The following is a 26,534-nucleotide window of genomic DNA, read 5'->3' on the forward strand; positions in this document are numbered from 1 at the left end:
TTTAAGATTACTCGGTATGCTGATTCTATTAAAGATTACTCGGTATGCTGATACTATTTAAGATTACTCGGTATGGTGATTCTATTTAGGATTACTCGGTATGGTGATTCTATTTAAGATTACTCGGTATGCTGATTCTATTTAAGATTACTCGGTATGGTGATTCTATTTAAGATTACTCGGTATGCTGATTCTATTTAAGATTACTCGGTATGCTGATTCAATTTAAGATTACTAGGTATGCTGATTCTATTAAAGATTACTCGGTATGCTGATTCTATTAAAATTACTCGGTATGCTGATTCTATTTAAGATTACTCGGTATGGTGATTCTATTTAACATTACTCGGTATGCTGATTCTATTTAACATTACTCGGTATGGTGATTCTATTAAAGATTACTCGGTATGCTGATTCTATTTAAGATTACTCGGTATGGTGATTCTATTTAAGATTACTCGGTATGCTGATTCTATTTAGGATTACTCGGTATGCTGATTCTATTTAAGATTACTCGGTATGGTGATTCTATTTAAGATTACTCGGTATGCTGATTATATTTAAGATTACTCGGTATGCTGATTCTATTTAAGATTACTCGGTATGCTGATTCTATTTAAGATTACTCGGTATGCTGATTCTATTTAAGATTACTCGGTATGCTGATTCTATTTGAGATTACTCGGTATGCTGATTCTATTTAAGATTACTCGGTATGCTGATTCTATTTAGGATTACTCGGTATGGTGATTCTATTTAGGATTTCTCGGTATGCTGATTCTATTTAGGATTACTCGGTATGCTGATTATATTTAAGATTACTCGGTATGCTGATTCTATTTAGGATTACTCGGTATGGTGATTCTATTTAGGATTTCTCGGTATGCTGATTCTATTTAGGATTACTCGGTATGCTGATTATATTTAAGATTACTCGGTATGCTGATTCTATTTAGGATTACTCGGTATGCTGATTCTATTTAGGATTACTCGGTATGCTGATTCTATTTAAGATTACTCGGTATGGTGGATCTATTTAAGATTACTCGGTATGCTGATTTTTGTGAGGTACCCATGGTACCCAAAGTCACGTGGTTAACAATAAATCACGACGTTAGTACCGACATGAGGTAATGATTATATGTGGGATGCACGAGTTGTGATGTTTCATCATTTTAGAAATTTGTGTAACGATCTGTGTTGTGTGTTCGTTTAGTGAGAACAAGCTCGCCTTGTGATCCTGTGGAAACAAACTTCAGATGTCCGTTCTGAGGCTCCTCTGTCCACGGTTCCGAAAGATGGCGCCGCACGATCAACGGCAGGTGAAGAGCGTGAAGCTTCTTGTGTATGGTGAACCCTAATGTACTATATAAGAGAGGGGGAGGAGGAGAAGAGGGGAGAATGGAGAGGAGGGGAAGAATCGCACACAAAGGAGAGGGGAGGGGGGAAGAATCGCACACAAAGGAGAGGGGAGGGGGAGGAGGGGAGGAGGAGGGGGGGGAGAGAGGATCACACACAAGGGAGAGTGGGGTGGGAAATCACTTTCCACCCCTCACTCTTGTCCACCCCTCACTGCTCTCCACCTTCACTCCTCTTGCTCTTCACTCCACTCTACCCTCACTCCTTTTGCCCTTCACCCCTCTCTACCCCTCACTCCTCCCATCTCCACCCCTCACTCGCCTCCCTCTTTCTCCCACCTCCCTCTCTTTCTCCCATCTCACTCTCTACCCCTCTCCCCTTTAACCCCCTCTCTACTCTTCACCCCTCTCTGCTCTCCCCTTCAGTGCGTGCGTGTAAGTGTGTCGCCATTTTTCTCAGAGATGGCTGAAGGGATCTTCGTCAAACTTTCAGATGTTCATCAGTGAGTGCCTGGGAGTGTTTTAGGCCAGTGTAAATAAATGTAAATTCTATTCTGATTACTCGGTTTACATAATTACTCAGTCAGATTACTCGGATTACTCGCTTTACATAAAGTCAAATGTAAATAAAAATTCTGACATTTTTTGTTTCGTTTTTTTTTTGGATTAAAAAAAAATTCGCTCGATGGTGCCGAAGCCTTTTAAAATTAATGACAGTTATATACAAGTACACATTCGCATAAATAAATACAAAACAATCACCAGACATTTGAACACAAATAAATCAAACAATTCCGGAAGTGTACGAAGTTGGTAGTATGGCTTCTTCTTCTTCTTGATCGGCGTCACACTTAACTCAAGAACATGATGAACGCCACATTCACCAGCATTTATTCAATGAAAAGGTGATGAACCCCCTTCCTCTCCTACCTGCCCTCCCCCCCATTCCCCGCTCCCCCCCGGATGCGGCCTAACGGATTCCCCACTTAGTTACATGAAGGTTCTTCTTCTTCGTGACATTCAGGGCACACTAATCTATACAATTCTACCTGGACTGAGGCATTTCATTTCCAGAAGTGGCCGAAGTTGGTAGAAAGGCTTCTTCTTCTTCCAGTTCGGCATCACACTTAACTCAGAAATGTGATGAACGACACATTCACCAGCATATATTCAACGAAAAGGTGATGAACCCCCTTCCTTAGAGCGGCCTCTCCTGCCTCCTCCCTCCCATTCCTTCCTCCTCCCCCGCCCCGCCCGGCAACGCTGGGTACTTCTGCTTGTGTTTAATATGAGAGAGGTACAAGGTATGCTGAACTCCTCATACCCCTCATACTCCATGGTGCAGCACCTATGATCTATGAAAGCACGGAAGTTTTGTTGTTCAATGTGATCTAAACAATGACATTTTATAACCCTAACTATAACATGACAACGTCGATATAAATCACCGTTCATTAAGCCGGCTGTCCATCATGCATTCCTCATTTCTGACATTTAGTCCCCTCCTCTCGTCTCGTCGAGACCGTAAATTCCAGTGGACCGTTCGCCCATTTGCACCGCGACCGAGCGACTTCCCCTCGAGGCTGCACACCTGGTGACGTCACGCGCTCCGCAGCTCGCCCCGAGCGCACTGACGTCACGCCGAGTCAGTGCCCCGTTCGGACATGGCGAGTCGCGGTCACCTCGCGTTCCGGCTCTACGTACTGTCCGCACTACTTAGCACGAAATTAGCTTCGAGTCGCGCAGGTTCTGGACACAGCCTGCACCCTCCGTACTTTAACCTGGCGACGACTGCACGGGTCTCGGCATCGGCCACGTGCGGGGAGGACGAGCGAGGAAGGGCGCGTGAGGACTTGTACTGCAAGTTGGTCGGGGGTCCCGTCGCCGGAGACCCTGCCAGGACCATTCAGGTACGTGAACGTTCGGGCTCGGTTTGCTTGCTTTGTGCAGGTAACGCCTAACGGTTCTCTCACCTGCCGCGAAATCACCTGCCCTTAGTTCCTGTAACTTGTAAGTTAATACTTGATGTTTGTTTGTACAAAGTCGGTTCATTTCCTCGGACTCGCCCGACTTGGCTCATAAGTTTCCTTTACAAACAAAACTTCGAAATGTAATTGTTTCATAACTTCCGAACTTCTCGTCCATTTGAGACGCGCTCGCTGCGCATGAAACTTTCTTCCTTCCTTCCTTTCTTTTCACAAACTGTTTCGTTCCTCGATCAAGTTCCTTCAAACAAACTTGGAATGAAACAAATGAACTTTTCCAGCTTGTGGAGTGAACGTAACTTTTATTATTTTTATTTTTAACAATTTGCTTTGTTTCATCCACTTTGGCAAATACTCGAGATTTATGGTTTTTAATTGATGTAGAGGTGAAGAATATGAGGAATCACAATCTCAATGATCCTGTGTTAGTGCTGCTTCGGAGCTCCTCGCCACTCCCTCCTCCTCCTCACACACCCACCATCTACTTCCACTGAGCTCCTCTCCACTCCTTCCCTTCCCCCCTCACTCGCCCACCATCTACTTCCACTGAGCTCCTCGCCACTCCCTCCTTCCTCACCGCCATCTACGTCCACTGAGCCCCTCTTCACTCCCTCCCTCCTCACCCGCCCACCATCTACTTCCACTGAGCTCTATCCACCCCTCCTTCCTCACCCACCATCTACTTCCACTGAGCTCCTCTCCACTCCCTCCCTCCTCACCCGCTCGCCATCTCCTTTCACTGAGCCCTCTCCACTCCTTCCCTCCTCACCCGCACACAATCTACTTCCACTGAGTTCCTCTCCTCTCCGCTCCCTTCCTCCTCACCCGCCCGCCATCTACTTCCACTGAGCTCCTCTCCACTCCTTCCACCCTCACTCGCCCGCCATCTACTTCCACTGAGCTCCTCTCCGCTCCTTCCCCCCTCACCCGCCCGCCATCTACTTCCACTGAGCTCCTCTCCACTCCTTCCCCTCACTCGCCCACCATCTACTTCCACTGAGCCCCTCTCCACTCCCTCCCCTTCACCCGCCCGCCATCTACTTCCACTGAGCCCCTCTCCACCCCCTGTGATCCTCTCCACTCGCTGTGACCCTCTCCACTCGCTGTGACCCTCTCCACTCCCTGTGACCCTCTCCACTCCCTGCGATCCTCTTCACTTCCTCTAACCCTTTTCACTCCCTTTGACTCATCTCCACTCTCTCTTCCTTCTCTCTTGTGTTGGCCTGCATTTATAATGGATTAAATTGAGATTTTTTTTGTCAATGATCTCCACAAAATTCCTCATAATGTCAAAGTGGAATTTGTGTTAGAATTTTTTTTACAAAATAATTAAAAATGAAAAGCTGAGATGTCTTGAGTCAATAAGTCTTCAACCCTTTTGCTATTACACTCCAAATTGAGCTCAGGTGCATCCAAGGTCCTTTGATCATCATTGAGATGTCGCTACAACTTGATTGAAGTCCACCTGTGGCCAATTCATGATTGGACATGATTTTAGAAAGAAACAACCTTTCTATATAAGGTCCCACAGTTGACGGTGCATGTCAGAGCAGAAACTCTACCATGAAGTCCAAGGAATTGTCTGTAGAACTCCGACATAGACTTGTCAGAAGGCATACATCTGGGGAAGGGTATAAAACAATTTCTGGAGTGTTGAAAGTTCCCAGGAACACAGTGAGCTCCATCATTAGGCAATGGAAAGAATATGGAACTACCCAGACTCTTGCTTCCGTCCGACCAAACAGAGCAACCGGGCAAGAAGGACCTTGGTCAGAGAGGTGACCAAGAACCCAATGAACACTGACAGAACTACAGATTTCCTTGGCTGAGATGGGAGAACCTGCCGGAAGGACAACAGTCTCTGCAGCACTTCACAAATCTAAGCTTTATGAGAGAGTGGCCAGACAGACGCCACTCCTGAGAAAAAGGCACATGACAGCACACCTGGACTTTACAAAAAGGTACGTGAAAGTCTCAAAGTATGAGGCAAACGATTCTGTGGTCTGATGAGATGAAAATTGAACTCTAAACCGAGCACAGTTCATCAACCATCGAACACCATCCCGACTGTGAAGCATGGTGGTGGCAGCATCATGCTATGGAGATGCCTTTCAGCGGCAGGTACTGAGGCTCATGAGGCTAGAAGGAACAATGAGTGGAGCCAAATACAGGCAAATCCTTGAGGAGAACCTGCTTCCTAGTGCAAAAGACCTCAGACTGCGGTGAAGATTTACTTTCCAACAGGACAATGACCCCAAGCGTACAGACAAAGCAACACTGGAATAGCTTCATAACAATATACCTGCTATGTGCACTTCACATATACTGTACCTCTTCAGTGTGCACCTTCACATATACTGTACCCCTTCAGTGTGCTCATTCACATATGTTGTACCTCTTCAGTGTGCTCATTCACATATACTGTACCTCTTCAGTCTGCACCTTCACTTATACTGTACCTCTTCAGTCTGCATCTTCACATAAACTGTACCTCTTCATTGTGCACCTTCACATATACTGTACCTCTTCAGTCTGCACCTTCACATGAACTGCACCTCTTCAGTCTGCACCTTCACATATACTGCACCTCTTCAGTCTGCACCTTCACATGAACTGCACCTCTTCATTGTGCGCCTTCACATATACTGTACCTCTCAGTGTGCACCTTCACCTATACTGTACCTCTTCAGTGTGTACCTTTCACATATACTGTACCTCTTCAGTGTCCACCTTCACATATACTGTAAATCTTCAGTGTACACCTTCACATATACTGTAAATCTTCAGTGTGCACCTTCACATATACTGTGCTTCTCAGTGTGCGCCTTCACCTATACTGTACCTCTTCAGTGTGTACCTTTCACATATACTGTACCTCTTCAGTGTACACCTTCACATATACTGTAAATCTTCAGTGTACACCTTCACATATACTGTAAATCTTCAGTGTGCACCTTCACATATACTGTACCTCTTCACTGTGCACTTTCACAAATACTGTACTTCTTCAGTGTGCACTTTCACAAATACTGTACTTCTTCAGTGTGCACCTTCACATATACTGTGCCTCTCAGTGTGCACCTTCACATATACTGTGCCTCTCAGTGTGCACCTTCACATATACTGTACCTCTTCACTGTGCACTTTCACAAATACTGTACTTCTTCAGTGTGCACCTTCACATATACTGTGCCTCTCAGTGTGCACCTTCACATATACTGTGCCTCTCAGTGTGCACCTTCACATAGACTGTACCTCTTCAGTGTACACCCTTCACATATACTGTGCCTCTCAGTGTGCACCTTCACATAGACTGTACCTCTTCAGTGTGTACCTTTCACATATACTGTACCTCTTCAGTGTACACCCTTCACATATACTGTAAATCTTCAGTGTGCACCTTCACATATACTGTACCTCTTCACTGTGCACTTTCACAAATACTGTACTTCTTCAGTGTGCACCTTCACATATACTGTACATCTTCAGTGTGCGCATTCACATATACTGTACCTATTCAGCATGCACCTTCACATATACTGTACATCTTCAGTGTGCACCTTCACAAATACTGTACATCTTCAGTGTGCACCTTCACATATACGGTACATCTTCAGTGTGCACCTTCATATATACTGTACATCTTCAGTGTGCACCTTCACATATACTGTACATCTTCAGTGTGCACCTTCACATATACTGTACATCTTCAGTGTGCACCTTCACATATACTGTACATCTTCAGTGTGCACCTTCACATATACTGTACATCTTCAGTGTGCACCTTCACATATACTGTACATCTTCAGTGTGCACCTTCACATATACTGTACATCTTCAGTGTGCACCTTCACATATACTGTACATATTCAGTGTGCACCTTCACATATACTGTCCATCTTCAGTGTGCACCTTCACATATACTGTCCATCTTCAGTGTGCACCTTCACATATACTGTACATCATCAGTGTGCACCTTCACATATACTGTACATCTTCAGTGTGCTCATTCACATATACTCTACCTCTTCAGTGTGCACCTTCACATACACTGTACATCTTCAGTGTGCACCTTCACATATACTGTCCATCTTCAGTGTGGACCTTCACATATACTGTACATCTTCAGTGTGCACCTTCACATATACTGTACATCTTCAGTGTGCACCTTCACATATACTGTACATCTTCAGTGTGCTCATTCACATATACTCTACCTCTTCAGCATGCACCTTCACATATACTGTACATCTTCAGTGTGCACCTTCACATATACTGTACATCTTCAGTGTGCACTTTCACAAATACTGTACTTCTTCAGTGTGCACCTTCACATATACTGTGCCTCTCAGTGTGCACCTTCACATATACTGTGCCTCTCAGTGTGCACCTTCACATATACTGTACCTCTTCACTGTGCACCTTCACATATACAGTAACTCTTCAGTGTGCACCTTCACATATACTGTACCTCTTCAGTGTGCACCATCACATATACTGTACCTTTTCAGTATGCACCTTCACCTATACTGTACATTTTCAGTGTGCACCTTCACATATACTGTACATCTTCAGTGTGCACCTTCACATATACTGTACCTCTTCAGTGTGCACCTTCACATATACTGTATCTTTTCAGTGTGCACCTTCACATATACTGTACCTCTTCCGTGTGCACCTTCACATATACTGTACCTTTTCAGTGTGTACCTTCACATATACTGTACCTCTTCAGTGTGCACCTTCACATATACTGTACCTTTTCAGTGTGCACTTTCACATATACTGTAACTCCAGTGTGCACCTTCACATATACTGTACCTTTTCAGTGTGCACCTTCACATATACTGTACCTCTTCAGTGTGCACCTTCACATATACTGTACCTTTTCTGTGTGCACCTTCACATATACTGTACCTCTTCAGTGTGCACCTTCACATATACTGTACCTTTTCAGTGTGCACCTTCACATATACTGTACATCTTCAGTGTGCACCTTCACATATACTGTACATCTTCAGTGTGCACCTTCACATATACTGTACATCTTCAGTGTGCACCTTCACATATACTGTACATCTTCAGTGTGCACCTTCACATATACTGTACATCTTCAGTGTGCACCTTCACATATACTGTACATCTTCAGTGTGCACCTTCACATATACTGTACATCTTCAGTGTGCACCTTCACATATACTGTACATCTTCAGTGTGCACCTTCACATATACTGTACATACACAGTGTGCACCTTCACATATACTGTACCTTTTCTGTGTGCACCTTCACATATACTGTACCTCTTCAGTGTGCACCTTCACATATACTGTACATCTTCAGTGTGCACCTTCACATATACTGTACATATTCAGTGTGCACCTTCACATATACTGTCCATCTTCAGTGTGCACCTTCACATATACTGTACCTCTTCAGTGTGCACCTTCACATACACTGTACCTCTTCAGTGTGCACCTTCACATACACTCTACCTCTTCAGTGTGCACCTTCACATATATGCCAAAATCAAGAGAAAACAGCTCAGAGTTTGTGCAACAAATCAATGTCGGGGAGAAAAAGGGTGAACTGGTAAGTGTAAAATAAGTTGGTGTAAAAGACGCTATATCAACGGCGTTAAACTTCTGGAATTTTTTTTTCTACGACGTTTAAAATCCCTAGTTTATTGTCCCCCGTCACACCGCGGAGCGAAAGGGGGACTATGGTTTTCCCCTCTGTCCGTGTGTGCGTAAGCGAAGGACCGAATTCTAATCTGGTGTGTGGGTGTATCTAGGCATAAGGAAGAACGCTATTGAAAATTGGGTCGCCACGTCAAAATCCAAGATGGCCGCCACCATATATATGTCTGAACCTTGTGAGCGAAATATCTTGAAAAATAAACGAACTACTAACTTTTAATCTGGTGTGTGGGTGTATCTACGCATAAGGAAGAATGCTATTGAAAATTGGGTCGTCACGTCAAAATCCAAGATGGCCACCTTGCGTCTTCCACTTTGTCAACTCTCATCACTTCACCGACGGGGGACCGAGGCGTAACGCTTGTTCCTATTGAATTATATGCCTGAACACTGTAGAACACAAATCGTAATTTTGGCACTTTGAAAAACCTTCCGTTTCGCAGGACTTGGACAAAATATTACGCATCTTATGTCATCAGGACCAATCAAATTTACCACTCATAGACTCTGCCCATGGTTGGGTTGTATTTTATTTTTCATCACGTTATCGTTGTTGTTCGTATGCAGCACATGGCTGCGGGGGTAGCATCATTGGCGAGGGCACGGCTGTGCCACTGATGCAATATCCTCTGCTGGTTAGGGCAGGAACTTGGAATTTGGCCCTGGTGCCGGTGATAGCTCGCCTACTCTTCGAGACGAATACCATGGGATCTTTAACACCGACCAACAAATGCTTGCAAATGGGACGCCTGTTTAATGTCCATCCAAGGGACGGCACACAAATTGATGAATCGCCTTCCTGTGGAACACCAGGGTGGCCGTTTACAGCTTGATCAGATTTGAACCCTATCTAGCCAGCCTAGATGCAGGTGTGCGTACCTCGAGGCCATCCTGTCAGCTTTCTTCTCGTTTATGGTCAGAGATTATGCTTTCACGATATATATATATATACAGTCACGTGAAAAAGTAAGTACACCCCATGTAAAGTTTTGACTTTTTCAACATATTTCAACATACAGCTATTTGATCTTCATTTCAACAATATTGATAGATAAAGGTGATATAATATAACAAATATCATGAAACATTTACATTTTGTAGTCCATTGTATAATTTAAATAAACATAAATGCAAATTTCGCATGTGGAAAAGTAAGTACACCTCGACATTTATCACTACTTCAAATACCTAAAATTAGAATCAGGTGCACCAGCTCAGGTGCAAATGATTAGAACATCGTTAGAGAGGATCTTGGAAGAACCTGTCTTATTTAAACCTCAGACATTTAGTTTGGTTTGCTCTTTGTTGTTGAAGTGTGCGGCGTCACCATGCCTAGATCAAAAGAGCTCTCTGAGGCCTTCAGAAAGAAGGTTATAGATGCCTACGAGTCTGGGAAGGGATTTAAAAAGATCTCCCAACAACTTGAAATCAATCATTCGACTGTCCGGAAGATCATCTACAAGTGGAGAAGATTCCAAACAACTGCCAACTAGTTCAGGCCAGGCTGCCCCATCAGGTTCAGCCCGAGAGCAGACCGCAAGATGCTGACAGAAGTCTCTAAGAACCCCAGAATGTCATCACGGGACCTACAGGTAGCTCTTGCCACTGTTGATGTCAAAGTGCACGACTCTACCATTAGAAAGAGGCTGCACAAATTTGATCTACGTGGGAGGTGTGTCAGGAGGAAACCTTTGCTGTCCAGAAAGAACATCAGGGTAAGACTAAAGTTTGCCAATGAACACCTTTGCCAATGAAAGCCAAGGCAAAGACCAGCCCTTCTGGAACAATGTGCTCTGGACAGATGAGTCAAAGGTAGAGCTATTTGGCCGCAGTACCAGAAGACATGTTTGGCGAAAACCAAAGACAGCATTTGACCACAAGAACCTGATACCAACTGTAAAGCATGGTGGTGGAAATATTATGGTTTGGGGCAGCTTTGCTGCATCAGGGCCTGGGCAGCTCACCATCATAGAATCCACTATGAATTCTTCATTGTACCAGAGGGTGCTTGAGGATAATGTGAGGCCATCTGTCGGAAAGTTGACGCTCAACTGAAGGTGGACCTCAACATGACAATGACCCTAAACATACCAGTAAATCCACCAAGGAATGGCTGAAAAGGAAGAAATGGAGGGTTCTGGAATGGCCAAGTCAAAGCCCGGATCTAAATCCCATCGAGATGTTGTGGGAGGATTTGAAACGAGCTGCGCATGCAAGAAACCCCTCAAACACTGCACAGCTGAAAGAATTCTACATGGAGGAGTGGGCAAAAATTTCTCCCAGTTGATGTCAGAGACTGGTAGACAGTTATAAGAAATGCCTACTTGAGGTTGTTTCTGCCAAAGGGGGCAATACCACCTATTAGAGCCAAGGGTGTGCTTACTTTTTCCACATACGAAATTTGCATTTATGTTTATTTAAATTATACAATGGACTACAAAATGTAAATGTTTCATGATATTTGTTATATTATATCACCTTTATCTATCAATATTGTTGAAATGAAGATCAAATAGCTGTATTTTGAAATATGTTGAAAAAGTCAAAACTTTACATGGGGTGTACTTACTTTTTCACGTGGCTGTATATATAGCACGATATTTCAAAAGGTTGTGGATGGATAATGACAAAACTTGGTGGATGAGTTGGTTCGGTGTCAAGAACAAGCCGATTTGATATTCGTTCAGGTCTGAATCCAGATCCGGCCTATCAGTGGATACAAAACTGTTCAACCTGGCAGAGGTATGCGCTCTACCGAGTGCCCATTCTAGTTATTATAATATTTATCTCAAGATTGCGCAGGTAAGGGTAAGGTGTTCTATGAACTCCGTCGTTATATCATATTTTCAGTAACAGAATAATCAACTTATTCTCACTTTTGTTTTACATGGGATGGCTTTTACTTGTTGACGGGCTTTTGAAGGGTTAAAGGGTGTAAATGGTGTTAAATGTATTGGGGGTCTTAATGGTCTTGAGGGTTTAAAGTTAAAGATATATGGGTCTAAGAGATCTTGGGTCCAAAGGGCCTCAGGGATGTAAATTGTCTAGGACCTGAGGGTTAAAGGGCAAAGGTCTGTGAAGGGTCTGAATGTCCGAAGGGTCTAAAGTCACAGGTTTGTAAACGTCCAAAGCGTCTAAATGCTCTCATGGTCTCAAAGGTGCGTTTGAACTGTGTGTAATTAACGCTACTCCGCACACGAACAGTTGGATATCAACATGGCGCCTATCATTAAGTTTGCCAAACTCTGGTACTCGAGCTCTTTGTCCAAACCCATACCCTCTTTCACCCTTCACAGGCTCTGGGACAATGATGGCACACCCACCCTCCGCTCTGGGGTTTGAGGGTGGCAAGGTTCCCGATTACGGGTTCCGGGGTGGCGGTGCTGTGCCCACAAACATTATGGCAGATAGTGAGGACAAGGATTGCACTAACTGGCTCTCTTCCGGTGGCTGTCCATATAAGTGGATTGGATCGTTTGATTCTTGTGGAGATGAAGTGTGAGAGCATGTGATTTACCTGTGTCGAAAGTCATGTTTCAAGTCGCTGACCAGTGGCTTATGTCGTCCAGGTTTGAGAAAGGGATTCAGCAGTGGCTGGCCTTCCGCATGTTTGATGTCTGCATCGGGTGGAGTTGTCGGCGAAATGGAAAGTTCCTTTTGAAGAGGATCAGATAGATTCATTATAAAGATCAAGAATGATGGAGGTATTAATATGCTGCATTGTTGAATGCCAGCCTGAAGGGAAAAATAATTATTGGAATGGCCACCAATGGCCACCACCCACCGTTTCCACTCATCATACTAAAATACGCAATTTTGTATATGTCTGGCTGATTTTTTTTTTTTTAAATTGTATACAAGATCGAGGCTCGTGTATGAGCTAACATTAATCACAAAAAAAAGAAGAAAAAAAAAAGGACACACAAAACATACAATAAAGGGAGCGGGAGACAATATGGGGACAGAGAGGGAAGTACAACAGTAGAGAACAGGGACATCGGGAGATCTGTGGGAGGGAGAGGGCTTGGGGGTGATGATCGATGGGCAGGGGGGTGGGGGTGGGAGAGGTATAAAACACATGGACACTGCCAGGATTTCCAGGAAAGAAGTCGGTATTTAAAAAAACTGGATCTGGGTTGAATTAGCGGGGGTAGAAAAGATCAAGGTTTTGGATGGGGGAAGATAAGAGATGGTGGTGAACAGCTCTTTTAAAGACCTGGAGGGAGGAGTGGGATTGAAGTGTGTGGGAGTTTGTTGCAGAGGCAGGAGAAAAGAGGAATGAAAGAGTGAAGGTGAGCAGAGAGTCTTGATTTTGGTAGTTTCACCATAAGAGGGTTGCTGGCAGATCTTGTGCGACCTGTTGGAATATTTGGGGGACAAAGCACAGAGAGAGCTGGGGGTGCCAGGCCGGAGAGGAGTCGGTAGAAGACAGAAAGACCACCAACCTGCCTGCGGTGAGTGAGTGAAAGGCCCTTGGAGTTAGCTTCATCGCGGGAGATTCCATTGATTCTGAAAGCTTTGGTTTCAACGGCGTGAAGCCGAGCTAGGTGTGAGGCAGGAGCACCGGCCCAGAGGGGAGAATAGTATTCCATTGAGCTGCGGATGAAAGCCTTGTATGTGGTGAGGAGCTCAGGTGTGCCAAGGAAGGACTTCGCACGACGGAGGATGCCCAGTCGGCGACTGGCTTTGTAGTCCAGCTTGGAAATGTGGTTTTCCCAGGAAAGATAATGGCAGATAGTGATACCCAAAAGCTTGAGTGACAGAAGTTCTTGGAGAGTATTGTTGAGAAAGTAGTTGGGAGGGTTTTCCAGTCGGTGTTTTTGGAGAGACATAGTGAGAGTGTGAGATTTGTCAGGATGGAAAGACATGCTCCACTTGTTTGACCAGTCTGTGATTTTGTCCTGGTCTGCAGAGAGTGAGGAGGCTGCAGACTGCCGATCTGAGGGATGAGGTATGGTGCGGCAGAGAGTGGAGTCATCAGCAAAGAGATAGAGAGGATTTTCAAGCAAAGAAATAGAGAGGATTTCCCAGAGAGTCGGAGAGATCATTGATGAAGACCAGAAAAAGCACAGGACCCAGAACACTGCCTTGAGGAACTCCAGCCTGAACAGGAAGGGAAGTTGAGAGAAATCCATTCAGGGCCACACATTGACCAGAGAGGAAGTCCGCAAGCCATGCGTGGAGATTTCCATGGATACCATGGGTGATTGCCCACGATATGGTATGATGATATGATGAATTTTTGATGCCAATACATTCCGTCGTTACTTATCCAATCTCAACCAAACTTGACAGGATGACTAAGGGTTACACAATGAAGGTTGTACCGCATTCATTTGCCCCCCCCCACCCCCCCCCCCATCCCATTCCCAGGGGGGTTTTCTCCCCCGAGCAGGTTTTCCTGGCTATTGCCGTCAATGGGATTGCGTGTTGAGGTGTACATCCATGCTAAGTTAGCTTTATCATGGCGTTTTTCCAATGCCGCTTCTAATGACAAAACTAACAAAGAAGCATAATATTAATGTTATTACAAAACAATATTAATTCCAATAATGTCCCATCTCCCCAAGGGGTTTTTCCTTCTTGAACAAACGTCGAGTCACCGTTAATAAATAGCTTATCAGGGCGTTTTTGTGGGAGCAACGGCCTCTACCAGAATTAAAAATATTATAAACCACAAACACATATGATTAGCTTTTTAAACAGATGCTAATGCTGTTTATTACACTAAATATAGAAATTTTGAGGATTCCCAACATCCATGAGGTAAGTTTTACTTAGAGAAGTGAGCGAAGATCTACTGTACTCTATATACCCCACAAGGGTTGGGTTAATATCATGACGCTTCCTGCCGCTAACGTGGAGTTCTTCAAAGGCGTTTTTTTGTGATGTTTTTCCAAAGCCGCTTCTCATCTATCTATAATTCCAGCAATCTCTGTGTGTCTGTGTGTCTGTGTGTCTGTGTGTCTGTGACCGCTGTTTCTCGACAACCACGGGTCCGATATACTTGAAACTTGCCAGGTATATTGCTGGGGACCCGAGGATGTGCCTTTTCAAGGTTTTAAATTAATCGGAGAAGTACTTACCGAGCTATGTCGATTTAGCCGTTCGCCGTTCGCTTTGGCGTTGCGAATGGACCAAACCATTGCATGTAAATAGAGGGGGGGGTTCTGTGGTCGTTGCGAATGGACCAAACCATTCATGTAAATAGAGGGGGGGGGGGGTTCTGTGGTCGTTACTGCCACGTGGTTTCAAAGTTTTTTTTTGTTGTTGTTTGCACGCATGTTTTTTTGCACCCACGTACGGGCACGCCCTAGGATGTTTACACACACACACCCCTACACAAATTTTTTTTTTTTTTTTTTTTTGGCAAGGAACGGGCACCCACGTACGGGCACGTCCTAGCTTATATATAGTACGGGCATGCCCTAGTCTATCTATAATTCCAGTAATCTCTGTACGTCTGTACGTCTGTTTGTCTGTGACCGCTGTTTCTCGACAACCACGGGTCCGATATACTTTTAACTTGCCAGGTATATTGCTGGGGACCCGAGGATGTGCCTTTTCAAGGTTTCATATTAATCGGACAATTACTTACCGAGCTATGTCCAAAAAACGATTCAACCAATCAGAGAGCAGCGAACGATCGCGTGTGCCGAACGTGGAGGACACACTCTGCCTCGGATGGCACATTTGAGAGCGTATTCATTTATTTCACGTTTGCAAACTATGTTGGCGTTAAACTATGTTTTAAAACTAATAAAACCGAATTTGCGATTCATTCGCTTTCCTGCGCGTTTGTGCACGCGATGGCGATTTCTTTACCAAACTCCGGAAGCCGTTCGCTTTGGACCAAACCATTGCATGTAAATAGAGGGGGGGGATTGTCACCGTACTCGCAAGCCGTTCGCTTTGGACCAAACCATTTCATGTAAATAGAGGGGGGGGATATAATTTTAGATATAGATATAGTACGGGCAATGCCCTAGTTACAAAGGTAATAACAACACTTATGATAATTTAATACTGTAATATTAATGATATATTTTCAATGTCATCATCCAACATGTCATAATGTCATGCATGTTCTGATCCTTTCAATGACCTGATCTAACATCTCATAATGTCATGCATGTGCTGATCCTTTCAATGACCTGATCTAACATCTAATAAAGTCATGCATGTTCTGATCTAACATATGTCATGCATGTTCTGATCCTTTCAATGACCTGAACTAACATCTAATAATGTCATGCATGTTCTGATCTAACATATTATGTCATGCATGTTCTGATCCTTTCAATGACCTGATCTAACATCTAATAATGTCATGCATGTGCTGATCCTTTCAATGACCTGATCTAACATCTAATAATGTCATGCATGTGCTGATCCTTTCAATGACCTGATCTAACATCCAATAATGTCATGCATGTTCTGATCTAACATGTTATGTCATGCATGGTCTGATCTTTTCAATGAGCTGATCTAACATGTATGTCATGCACGATTTTATCCTTTCAATGACCTGATCTAACATGTTATGTCATGCATGTTCTGATCCTTTCAATGACCTGATCTAACATGTTATAATGTCATGCATGTTCTGATCCTTTCAATGAGCTGATTTAACATGTTATAATGTCATGCATGATCTGATCCTTTCAATGACCTGATCAAACATGTAATAATGTTATGCATGTTCAGATCCTTTCAATGACCTGATCTAACATGTTATAATGCCATGCATGTTCTGATCCTTTCAACAACCTGATCTAACATGTTATGTCATGCATGTTCTCCTTTCAATGGCCTGATCTAACATGTTATAATGTCATGCATGTTCTGATCCTTTCAATGACCTGATCTAACATGTTATAATATCATGCATGTTCTGATCCTTTCAATGACCTGTTGTAACATATTGGAAAAGTAATAATAATTGGCAATAATAAAAAGTATAATAACATGACTCCCAATGCCCCTCCCTTAGTGAGCGGGTGTACGAGTAGAGGAACTTGGAGAATCACGAGCATGGGCCACGGATATCAAATTGAGACACCTCATAAATCATGGTTGGATTCCAGACAGTGGGCTCAAGAGATATCCAGAGAGAGAGAGAGAGAGAGATGGCCCAAACCTCTCACCTGTGGTTCAGGGCATCGATTCACTGCTGTATCAGAATGAATAACGTATCCAATATGGAATGGCCAGGTCAGAAATGAACGAGATAGAGAATAGATAGTGTATGAAGTCTGCCGCAACATGATGGACGCCATTACTTTACTTATGATGGGGAGAAGGCAGATAGGTCTGCAATTGAGGGAATCATTTTTGTAATTTCCCTAATGAATGGAAGTGATGTTTGTAATTTTCCAGGATGGAGGAAGTTTCCTACCCAAGAGGGACCGATGAAAAAGATGAGAGAGAGAGTCCAATAGCAGGGGCAGATCCAGGGGGGGGGGGTGCAGGGGGTGCGCACCCCCCCCCCCACTCCCCTTCGATCCAGGATGAGGGTGCAGGCGGTGCGAATCTGCTGAACTGTTGGACCAGGGAAGAACACGAGGAACTGCAGAAACTTCCAAGAACGCACGAAATGCCGTTTCTGACGATCAATTATTTTAAATTTCCTGGGGGAGGACCCCCCAGACCCCCCCCCTTTATCCCCCTCCCCAGCACTATAGTTTCATGCACCCCCCCCCCCCCCCCCCCGTCTGCAAATTCCTGGATCCACCCCTGAATAGGACTGTAGCTCAGTTACTGAGGATTAGAGCACTTGTACCATCGTGACGTGTTTCGGAAGAAGTATCGAGTTGGGTCAAAAAAAAGTTCTCGTTTACGGCAGGGGAGACGTTCCTACTCTGGAGGGAATGTTCAGTAAAAGTGAAAAGTGTGGATACAGGAAGAGACAAATTTGGAACCTTGACCTTTTGACTGAAGACGGAATTCAAGAACTGTGATTTCATGCAAGCGGTGCAGGGCATGACTACATCCTTTAGGATAGGGAAGGAATGGAGGGGTAATGTGTACAAGGGCCAAGATGACGGACAGAAAACTTGACAGAAGGATGGAATGAACTTGTGAAGAAGAGAGCAACGTCTGTTGTTGAATAAGTTCCAAGAACAGTTGAGGTTTGTTTGGAGAGATTACAGTATATGTAATGCACAAGCAACCATAACGATCTGTGACGTCCATTAGTTCACCACAGCAGGCTTTCCTGATCCGTATGATCGATCAGTTGTGGAATTGATGGGAATCTGTGTGCAGCTCCAAATTTCCTTTTAGTTTATGTCCGAACGTCGCCTGGTGATGCTCGACAAACACATGGGATAAGTGTTGGAGCTGTTTGGGGGAATTGAGAGAATGGCTAGAGCAGGTGTACAGGAATAAGGATTGGAATGGGAATGGGAATGGGTGTTGTGTGAAAGCGTACGTAATTTATAGATACTCCATTTTGACGGACAACTCTTCTCATGTATCACGACAACGGAAGATGCTTGAGGTGACTGATCTCTTCCACAGAACAAATTTTCCTATCGTGTCGGAGTCTATTTCCTACGCCGCATGGGATTTCAAACGGGGTATGGATAGAGGCGGCACACGCTTAAATCCATGGACAGGAAGAGCTGTTATACCATGGTGTGTGGGTTCATGTTTGGATGGACACACGCTCGAATCCATGGACCAAGCCGGTGTACCATGGTGACGTGGAAATGTAAAGTATCTATTCTTATGTTTGCACCAAGTTTGGGAATCCTGATTTGTAACCATTTTGGGCCCACTTCATGTGGGAAACTCGAGGCAAGGAGCAGTCGAGCTCCTTTGGGAAGTTTTTCAGTTTTCACATTTCTTTTCTTCCTGAGGTGGTTAATAAAGCTCGGGGTTTATGTCCGTTGTCGGTCACAGAGAGTTATTATTGTCCATTCCAATCCGAGGTTTTAAACATTCTGTCTGCACACAGGGCCGGACGCTTTTTAACATCGTCCATTTGGATTGTCCTGACAACCTCAGCATGTTCTGGGTTACACAATCCGTTTCGACACAATCCCAAATCCATAAATTACATCGTACTGTCCCAAATCCATAAATTACATCGTACAGTCCCAAATCCATAAATTACATCGTACTGTCCCAAATCCATACGTTACATCGTACTGTCCCAAATCCAAATGTTACATCGTACTGTCCCAAATCCATAAATTACATCGTACTGTCCCAAATCCATAAATTACATCGTACTGTCCCAAATCCATACGTTACATCGTACTGTCCCAAATCCATAAATTACATCGTACAGTCCCAAATCCATAAATTACATCGTACAGTCCCAAATCCATAAATTACATCGTACAGTCCCAAATCCATAAATTACATCGTACAGTCCCAAATCCATAAATTACATCGTACTGTCCCAAATCCATAAATTACATCGTACTGTCCCAAATCCATACGTTACATCGTACTGTCCCAAATCCATACGTTACATCGTACTGTCCCAAATCCATAAATTACATCGTACAGTCCCAAATCCATAAATTACATCGTACTGTCCCAAATCCATACGTTACATCGTACTGTCCCAAATCCATAAATTACATCGTACTGTCGCAAATCCATACGTTACATCATACTGTCCCAAGTCCACAATCCAAATGTTACATCGAACTGTCCCAAATCCATATGTTACACCGTACGGTCCCAAATCCACAATCCAAATGTTACATCGAACTGTCCCAAATCCATATGTTACACCGTACGGTCCCAAATCCACAATCCAAATGTTACATCGAACTGTCTCAAATCCAAATGTTACATCGTACTGTCCCAAATCCAAATGTTACATCGTACTGTCCCAAATCCAAATGTTACATCGTACTGTCCCAAATCCAAATGTTACATCGTACTGTCTCAAATCCAAATGTTACATCGTACTGTCTCAAATCCAAATGTTACATCGTACTGTCTCAAATCCAAATGTTACATCGTACTGTCTCAAATCCAAATGTTACATCGTACTGTCTCAAATCCAAATGTTACATCGAACTGTCCCAAATCCAAATGTTACATCGTACTGTCTCAAATCCAAATGTTACATCGTACTGTCTCAAATCCAAATGTTACATCGAACTGTCCCAAATCCAAATGTTACATCGAACTGTCCCAAATCCAAATGTTACATCGTACTGTCTCAAATCCAAATGTTACATCGTACTGTCTCAAATCCAAATGTTACATCGTACTGTCTCAAATCCAAATGTTACATCGTACTGTCTCAAATCCAAATGTTACATCGTACTGTCCCAAATCCAAATGTTACATCGTACTGTCTCAAATCCAAATGTTACATCGTACTGTCCCAAATCCAAATGTTCCATCGTACTGTCCCAAATCCAAATGTTCCATCGTACTGTCCCAAATCCAAATGTTACATCGTACTGTCCCAAATCCAAATGTTACATCGTACTGTCCCAAATCCAAATGTTGCATCGTACTGTCCCAAATCCAAATGTTACATCGTACTGTCCCAAATCCATACGTTACATCATACTGTCCCAAATCCAAATGTTACATCGTACTGTCCCAAATCCAAATGTTACATCGTACTGTCCCAAATCCAAATGTTACATCGTACTGTCCCAAATCCAAATGTTACATCGTACTGTCCCAAATCCAAATGTTACATCGTACTGTCCCAAATCCAAATGTTACATCGTACTGTCCCAAATCCAAATGTTACATCGTACTGTCCCAAATCCAAATGTTACATCGTACTGTCCCAAATCTATACGTTACATCATACTGTCCCAAATCCAAATGTTACATCGTACTGTCCCAAATCCAAATGTTACATCGTACTGTCCCAAATCCAAATGTTACATCGTACTGTCCCAAATCCAAATGTTACATCGTACTGTCCCAAATCCAAATGTTACATCGTACTGTCCCAAATCCATACGTTACATCGTACTGTCCCAAATCCAAATGTTACATCGTACTGTCCCAAATCCAAATGTTACATCGTACTGTCCCAAATCCAAATGTTACATCGTACTGTCCCAAATCCAAATGTTACATCGTACTGTCCCAAATCCAAATGTTACATCGTACTGTCTCAAATCCAAATGTTACATTGTACTGTCTCAAATCCAAATGTTACATCGTACTGTCTCAAATCCAAATGTTACATCGTACTGTCCCAAATCCAAATGTTACATCGTACTGTCCCAAATCCAAATGTTACATCGTACTGTCCCAAATGCATATGTTACATCGTACTGTCTCAAATCCAAATGTTACATGTTACTGTCCCAAATCCATACGTTACATCATACTGTCCCAAATCCAAATGTTACATCTTACTGTCTCAAATCCAAATGTTACATGTTACTGTCCCAAATCCATACGTTACATCATACTGTCCCAAATCCAAATGTTACATCGTACTGTCTCAAATCCAAATGTTACATCGTACTGTCTCAAATCCAAATGTTACATCGTACTGTCCCAAATCCAAATGTTACATCGTACTGTCCCAAATCCAAATGTTACATCGTACTGTCCCAAATCCAAATGTTACATCGTACTGTCCCAAATCCAAATGTTACATCGTACTGTCTCAAATCCAAATGTTACATCGTACTGTCTCAAATCCAAATGTTACATCGTACTGTCTCAAATCCAAATGTTACATCGTACTGTCTCAAATCCAAATGTTACATCGTACTGTCTCAAATCCAAATGTTACATCGTACTGTCTCAAATCCAAATGTTACATCGAACTGTCCCAAATCCAAATGTTACATCGTACTGTCTCAAATCCAAATGTTACATCGTACTGTCTCAAATCCAAATGTTACATCGAACTGTCCCAAATCCAAATGTTACATCGAACTGTCCCAAATCCAAATGTTACATCATACTGTCTCAAATCCAAATGTTACATCGTACTGTCTCAAATCCAAATGTTACATCGTACTGTCTCAAATCCAAATGTTACATCGTACTGTCTCAAATCCAAATGTTACATCGTACTGTCCCAAATCCAAATGTTACATCGTACTGTCTCAAATCCAAATGTTACATCGTACTGTCCCAAATCCAAATGTTCCATCGTACTGTCCCAAATCCAAATGTTCCATCGTACTGTCCCAAATCCAAATGTTACATCGTACTGTCCCAAATCCAAATGTTACATCGTACTGTCCCAAATCCAAATGTTGCATCGTACTGTCCCAAATCCAAATGTTACATCGTACTGTCCCAAATCCATACGTTACATCATACTGTCCCAAATCCAAATGTTACATCGTACTGTCCCAAATCCAAATGTTACATCGTACTGTCCCAAATCCAAATGTTACATCGTACTGTCCCAAATCCAAATGTTACATCGTACTGTCCCAAATCCAAATGTTACATCGTACTGTCCCAAATCCAAATGTTACATCGTACTGTCCCAAATCCAAATGTTACATCGTACTGTCCCAAATCCAAATGTTACATCGTACTGTCCCAAATCTATACGTTACATCATACTGTCCCAAATCCAAATGTTACATCGTACTGTCCCAAATCCAAATGTTACATCGTACTGTCCCAAATCCAAATGTTACATCGTACTGTCCCAAATCCAAATGTTACATCGTACTGTCCCAAATCCAAATGTTACATCGTACTGTCCCAAATCCATACGTTACATCGTACTGTCCCAAATCCAAATGTTACATCGTACTGTCCCAAATCCAAATGTTACATCGTACTGTCCCAAATCCAAATGTTACATCGTACTGTCCCAAATCCAAATGTTACATCGTACTGTCCCAAATCCAAATGTTACATCGTACTGTCTCAAATCCAAATGTTACATCGTACTGTCTCAAATCCAAATGTTACATCGTACTGTCTCAAATCCAAATGTTACATCGTACTGTCCCAAATCCAAATGTTACATCGTACTGTCCCAAATCCAAATGTTACATCGTACTGTCCCAAATGCATATGTTACATCGTACTGTCTCAAATCCAAATGTTACATGTTACTGTCCCAAATCCATACGTTACATCATACTGTCCCAAATCCAAATGTTACATCTTACTGTCTCAAATCCAAATGTTACATGTTACTGTCCCAAATCCATACGTTACATCATACTGTCCCAAATCCAAATGTTACATCGTACTGTCTCAAATCCAAATGTTACATCGTACTGTCTCAAATCCAAATGTTACATCATACTGTCCCAAATCCAAATGTTACATCGTACTGTCCCAAATCCAAATGTTACATCGTACTGTCCCAAATCCAAATGTTACATCGTACTGTCCCAAATCCAAATGTTACATCGTACTGTCTCAAATCCAAATGTTACATCGTACTGTCTCAAATCCAAATGTTACATCGTACTGTCTCAAATCCAAATGTTACATCGTACTGTCCCAAATCCAAATGTTACATCATACTGTCCCAAATCCAAATGTTACATCGTACTGTCCCAAATGCATATGTTACATCGTACTGTCTCAAATCCAAATGTTACATGTTACTGTCCCAAATCCATACGTTACATCATACTGTCCCAAATCCAAATGTTACATCTTACTGTCTCAAATCCAAATGTTACATCATACTGTCCCAAATCCATACGTTACATCGTACTGTCCCAAATCCAAATGTTACATCGTACTGTCCCAAATCCAAATGTTACATCGTACTGTCTCAAATCCAAATGTTATATCGTACTGTCTCAAATCCATATGTTACATCGTACTGTCCCAAATTCATACGTTATGGAAATGACTTTGGGGTAATTTACATAAAAGACAATTATAAGCAACTCGTGGGTTTCACTCTCTGAGCTCCAGCATCCTGCCTTCACCTGCCAATCGGTCGGTTGTAATCCAGTGATATTCCATATTGTTTGAATCGTTTGCTCGGATCTCCATTGGGTGCAGTGTTCCTCGTGAAATTATACCATTGGGTTTGATTGTTTGTGAAGGCGCCACGCCGTTGAACTTGTGTCCATTGCACGTGCGTCTCGTGTGCCAGACGAGTGTTTTGTGATATCACGCTCTGTGTTTATGGAGTGAATCCACCTGTTTGTTCCCTATTTTCCTCAGGTTCTCCTTTAACTGTCACCTCCCAGAATTCCAGATTCACTTTCATATTTGTTCCTGTGCTTTGTGCTGTGTGTTGCGTGCCCATTTTGTTTTTTTTCTCTTTATAAATTAATTTGTACTAATTTATACTTTATTTATCTAAACTTTAATATTCATTCCTCATGCTTCGGATTGACCTGTTGTACACCACTCCTTTTCGATGCCATCTCCAGGTGCTGCTTAACGTCATTGCCTGGCACTGAAGGGGGTCCGGCAATGACGCACGCTGAAAGGGAGTACTCAGTTTTCACTCTGGTTTCTTGATTTATTGTTTTCTTTCTTCCTTGTTTGTTTGTCCCGGCAATATCTCGGCCATCCTTTGAGCTAGGAAGCTAAAATTTGGGCACAATAGTGAGCAAGTGCTTTGGCAAAACGGCATATTTTGTTTTTTGATGAATTAATTAATTGAATAGTTATTTCATTATTATCGATTAATTAAGTACTTATTTATTTCCTTTCTCATCTGGGCAATATCTCAGGCACCTTTTGAGCTGGGAAGCTGATATTTGGACACAACAATGACCAAGTGATTTGGCTGTAAAGGCTATTTTTGAGATATTGATTCATCAATTTGTAGATTAATTATTTATTGATCAATCAATTAATTATAATAATATATTTTAATTAATGGCTTATTTAATTAATGTTCAAAAAGTTACAGCTTCGGATGAAGCACTAGTGGTTTAGTTATGCTATTAGCCAATTGATTAAGAAACTATTTTATGATTATTATTTATTGATTTTAATTATGCAATTAATCACTCGATTATTGCACACCTCTCCCTCCCAATGCAGCCTCTATGAGCTGCACGGCGGTATTGCCGGGCGCCGGAGGTGCCCCGGCAATGCTGCGCTGGAGGATATTTATTTATTTGGCATGGGGGCGGTGTACTTTGAATGTATCTGCACTTGTTTTGTTGTTTCATCGTCACCCAATGTCCTGGTCCTGCACTTCATGTATGCACATCTAAGGCATTCCCTTGAGCCTTTGATGTGTGGTTTTTTTTTTTTCAACCTTAAACTTGTGCTTTTCCCAAGAGTCTGCATTCACTTGATTTTGGCAGTAAGACAGTTTTGCTGTTCCTCGTACAAGAAGGACACTGTTTGTTGTAACTTTAACCAAATTCGACATTTCTGTACGTATCATATCGCATGGATTGACCTCTATTGAAGCTGCTTATGCCCAAACCGAAGTTTGGCTCAAGTCTTTCACGAACCGGCTGGTCAGGCGTGACGTTCGATTAAGGTTTGGGCAGGAATTTGTAATTTTCCCAGGGTGCCGGCGATAACTTGCCGACTGTGCACGAAGGACTTCTTCGCAATCTTTAACGTGTCCACGAACAACTCTGTTTAACATCCATCAGAGGGACGACACACAGATTGATGAATCTCCCAGTCCGTAAAAGACCGGGATGACATTTTAGAGCTGGGTCAAGATTCAAACTCAGGCTAGAAAAGCAAAAGCATCACCAAAAGCGGCCGCCAACACACGGACAGACACAAACTTCAACTTGTATAAAATATTTGTTAATACTTTATTTATTTACTTTTCGACACATGCAGGGAGCTAAAAAGGCTGTGATTTTGCTGTGTTTAGGTAGCTTGTTGCTGTTCTGATTTCGGGTCTTCATCACAGAAACAGAAAATTATTTTTAAAAGTTACAAAAGAGAGAGAAATGGTGGGGGGGGGGGGGGGAATTGTGGGGGGTCTGTCAGGTTGTTTTCTCTGGGCCCGTGCTGGCTCTCACCGCCTCTAGTAACAAGTAGTAATGGTATTATTTGTTGTTAATGTACATGACAGGAAGCACATTGTAGGCTATATCTGTGGAATGTAAAAAAACAAATGTGCATAATTCCCTTGGATTTAAAATGGGAATACAGACTTAACCAGAGAGACCATGAAAGACTTGATTGATGTTCGTATTGCACAGTTTGTTCCCGTTGTTTCTCTTCATATTGAAAACATTCACCGTTTGTCGTAATGGCACTGTTCCTGTTCCTCTTTCTTTTAGGGACAGTTTTGTGACTCATGTTATGCTGACGTTCCCGACAAGGCCAGGCCGGTTGTGTACGCCGTGGACGGTACGGAACGCTGGTGGCAAAGTCCCCCTCTCTCACGAGGTCCGCAATACAACGAGGTGAACGTTACGCTGGATCTTGGACAGGTGGGTTTTTGTGTTTTGCCACTGATTGAGTGTCCACATGGTGCTGTAACGAATGTGGTACTTGATGGCACATCAAAACAGGTCGTGATCCCATGGTGTGACACACGGCGCTTATGCGGCTCAAAGGCCACGGAGAGTTGTGCATGTTGGAATGTTTGTAGAAAAAGTGTACA

At 42.9% G+C, this 26,534-nt stretch overlaps 1 protein-coding gene across 1 annotated transcript in view; it reads left to right on the forward strand.

The window, feature by feature from the left end:
* Nucleotides 1–2,993: 2,993 nt before the first annotated feature.
* Nucleotides 2,994–26,534, forward strand: part of LAMA5 (laminin subunit alpha 5) — a 347,753-nt gene continuing 324,212 nt past the window's right edge. Inside the window, exons 1-2 of the mRNA XM_078778157.1 lie at nucleotides 2,994–3,268; nucleotides 26,209–26,361. Of these exons, the coding sequence (XP_078634283.1) occupies nucleotides 3,023–3,268; nucleotides 26,209–26,361 (399 nt within the window). The 5' untranslated portion in view covers nucleotides 2,994–3,022. The remainder of the gene's footprint in view (nucleotides 3,269–26,208; nucleotides 26,362–26,534) is intronic.

Source organism: Myxine glutinosa, chromosome 5 (genome assembly GCF_964187855.1).
Source record: "Myxine glutinosa chromosome 5, kmMyxGlut1.1, whole genome shotgun sequence".
Classification (NCBI taxonomy): domain Eukaryota; kingdom Metazoa; phylum Chordata; class Myxini; order Myxiniformes; family Myxinidae; genus Myxine; species Myxine glutinosa.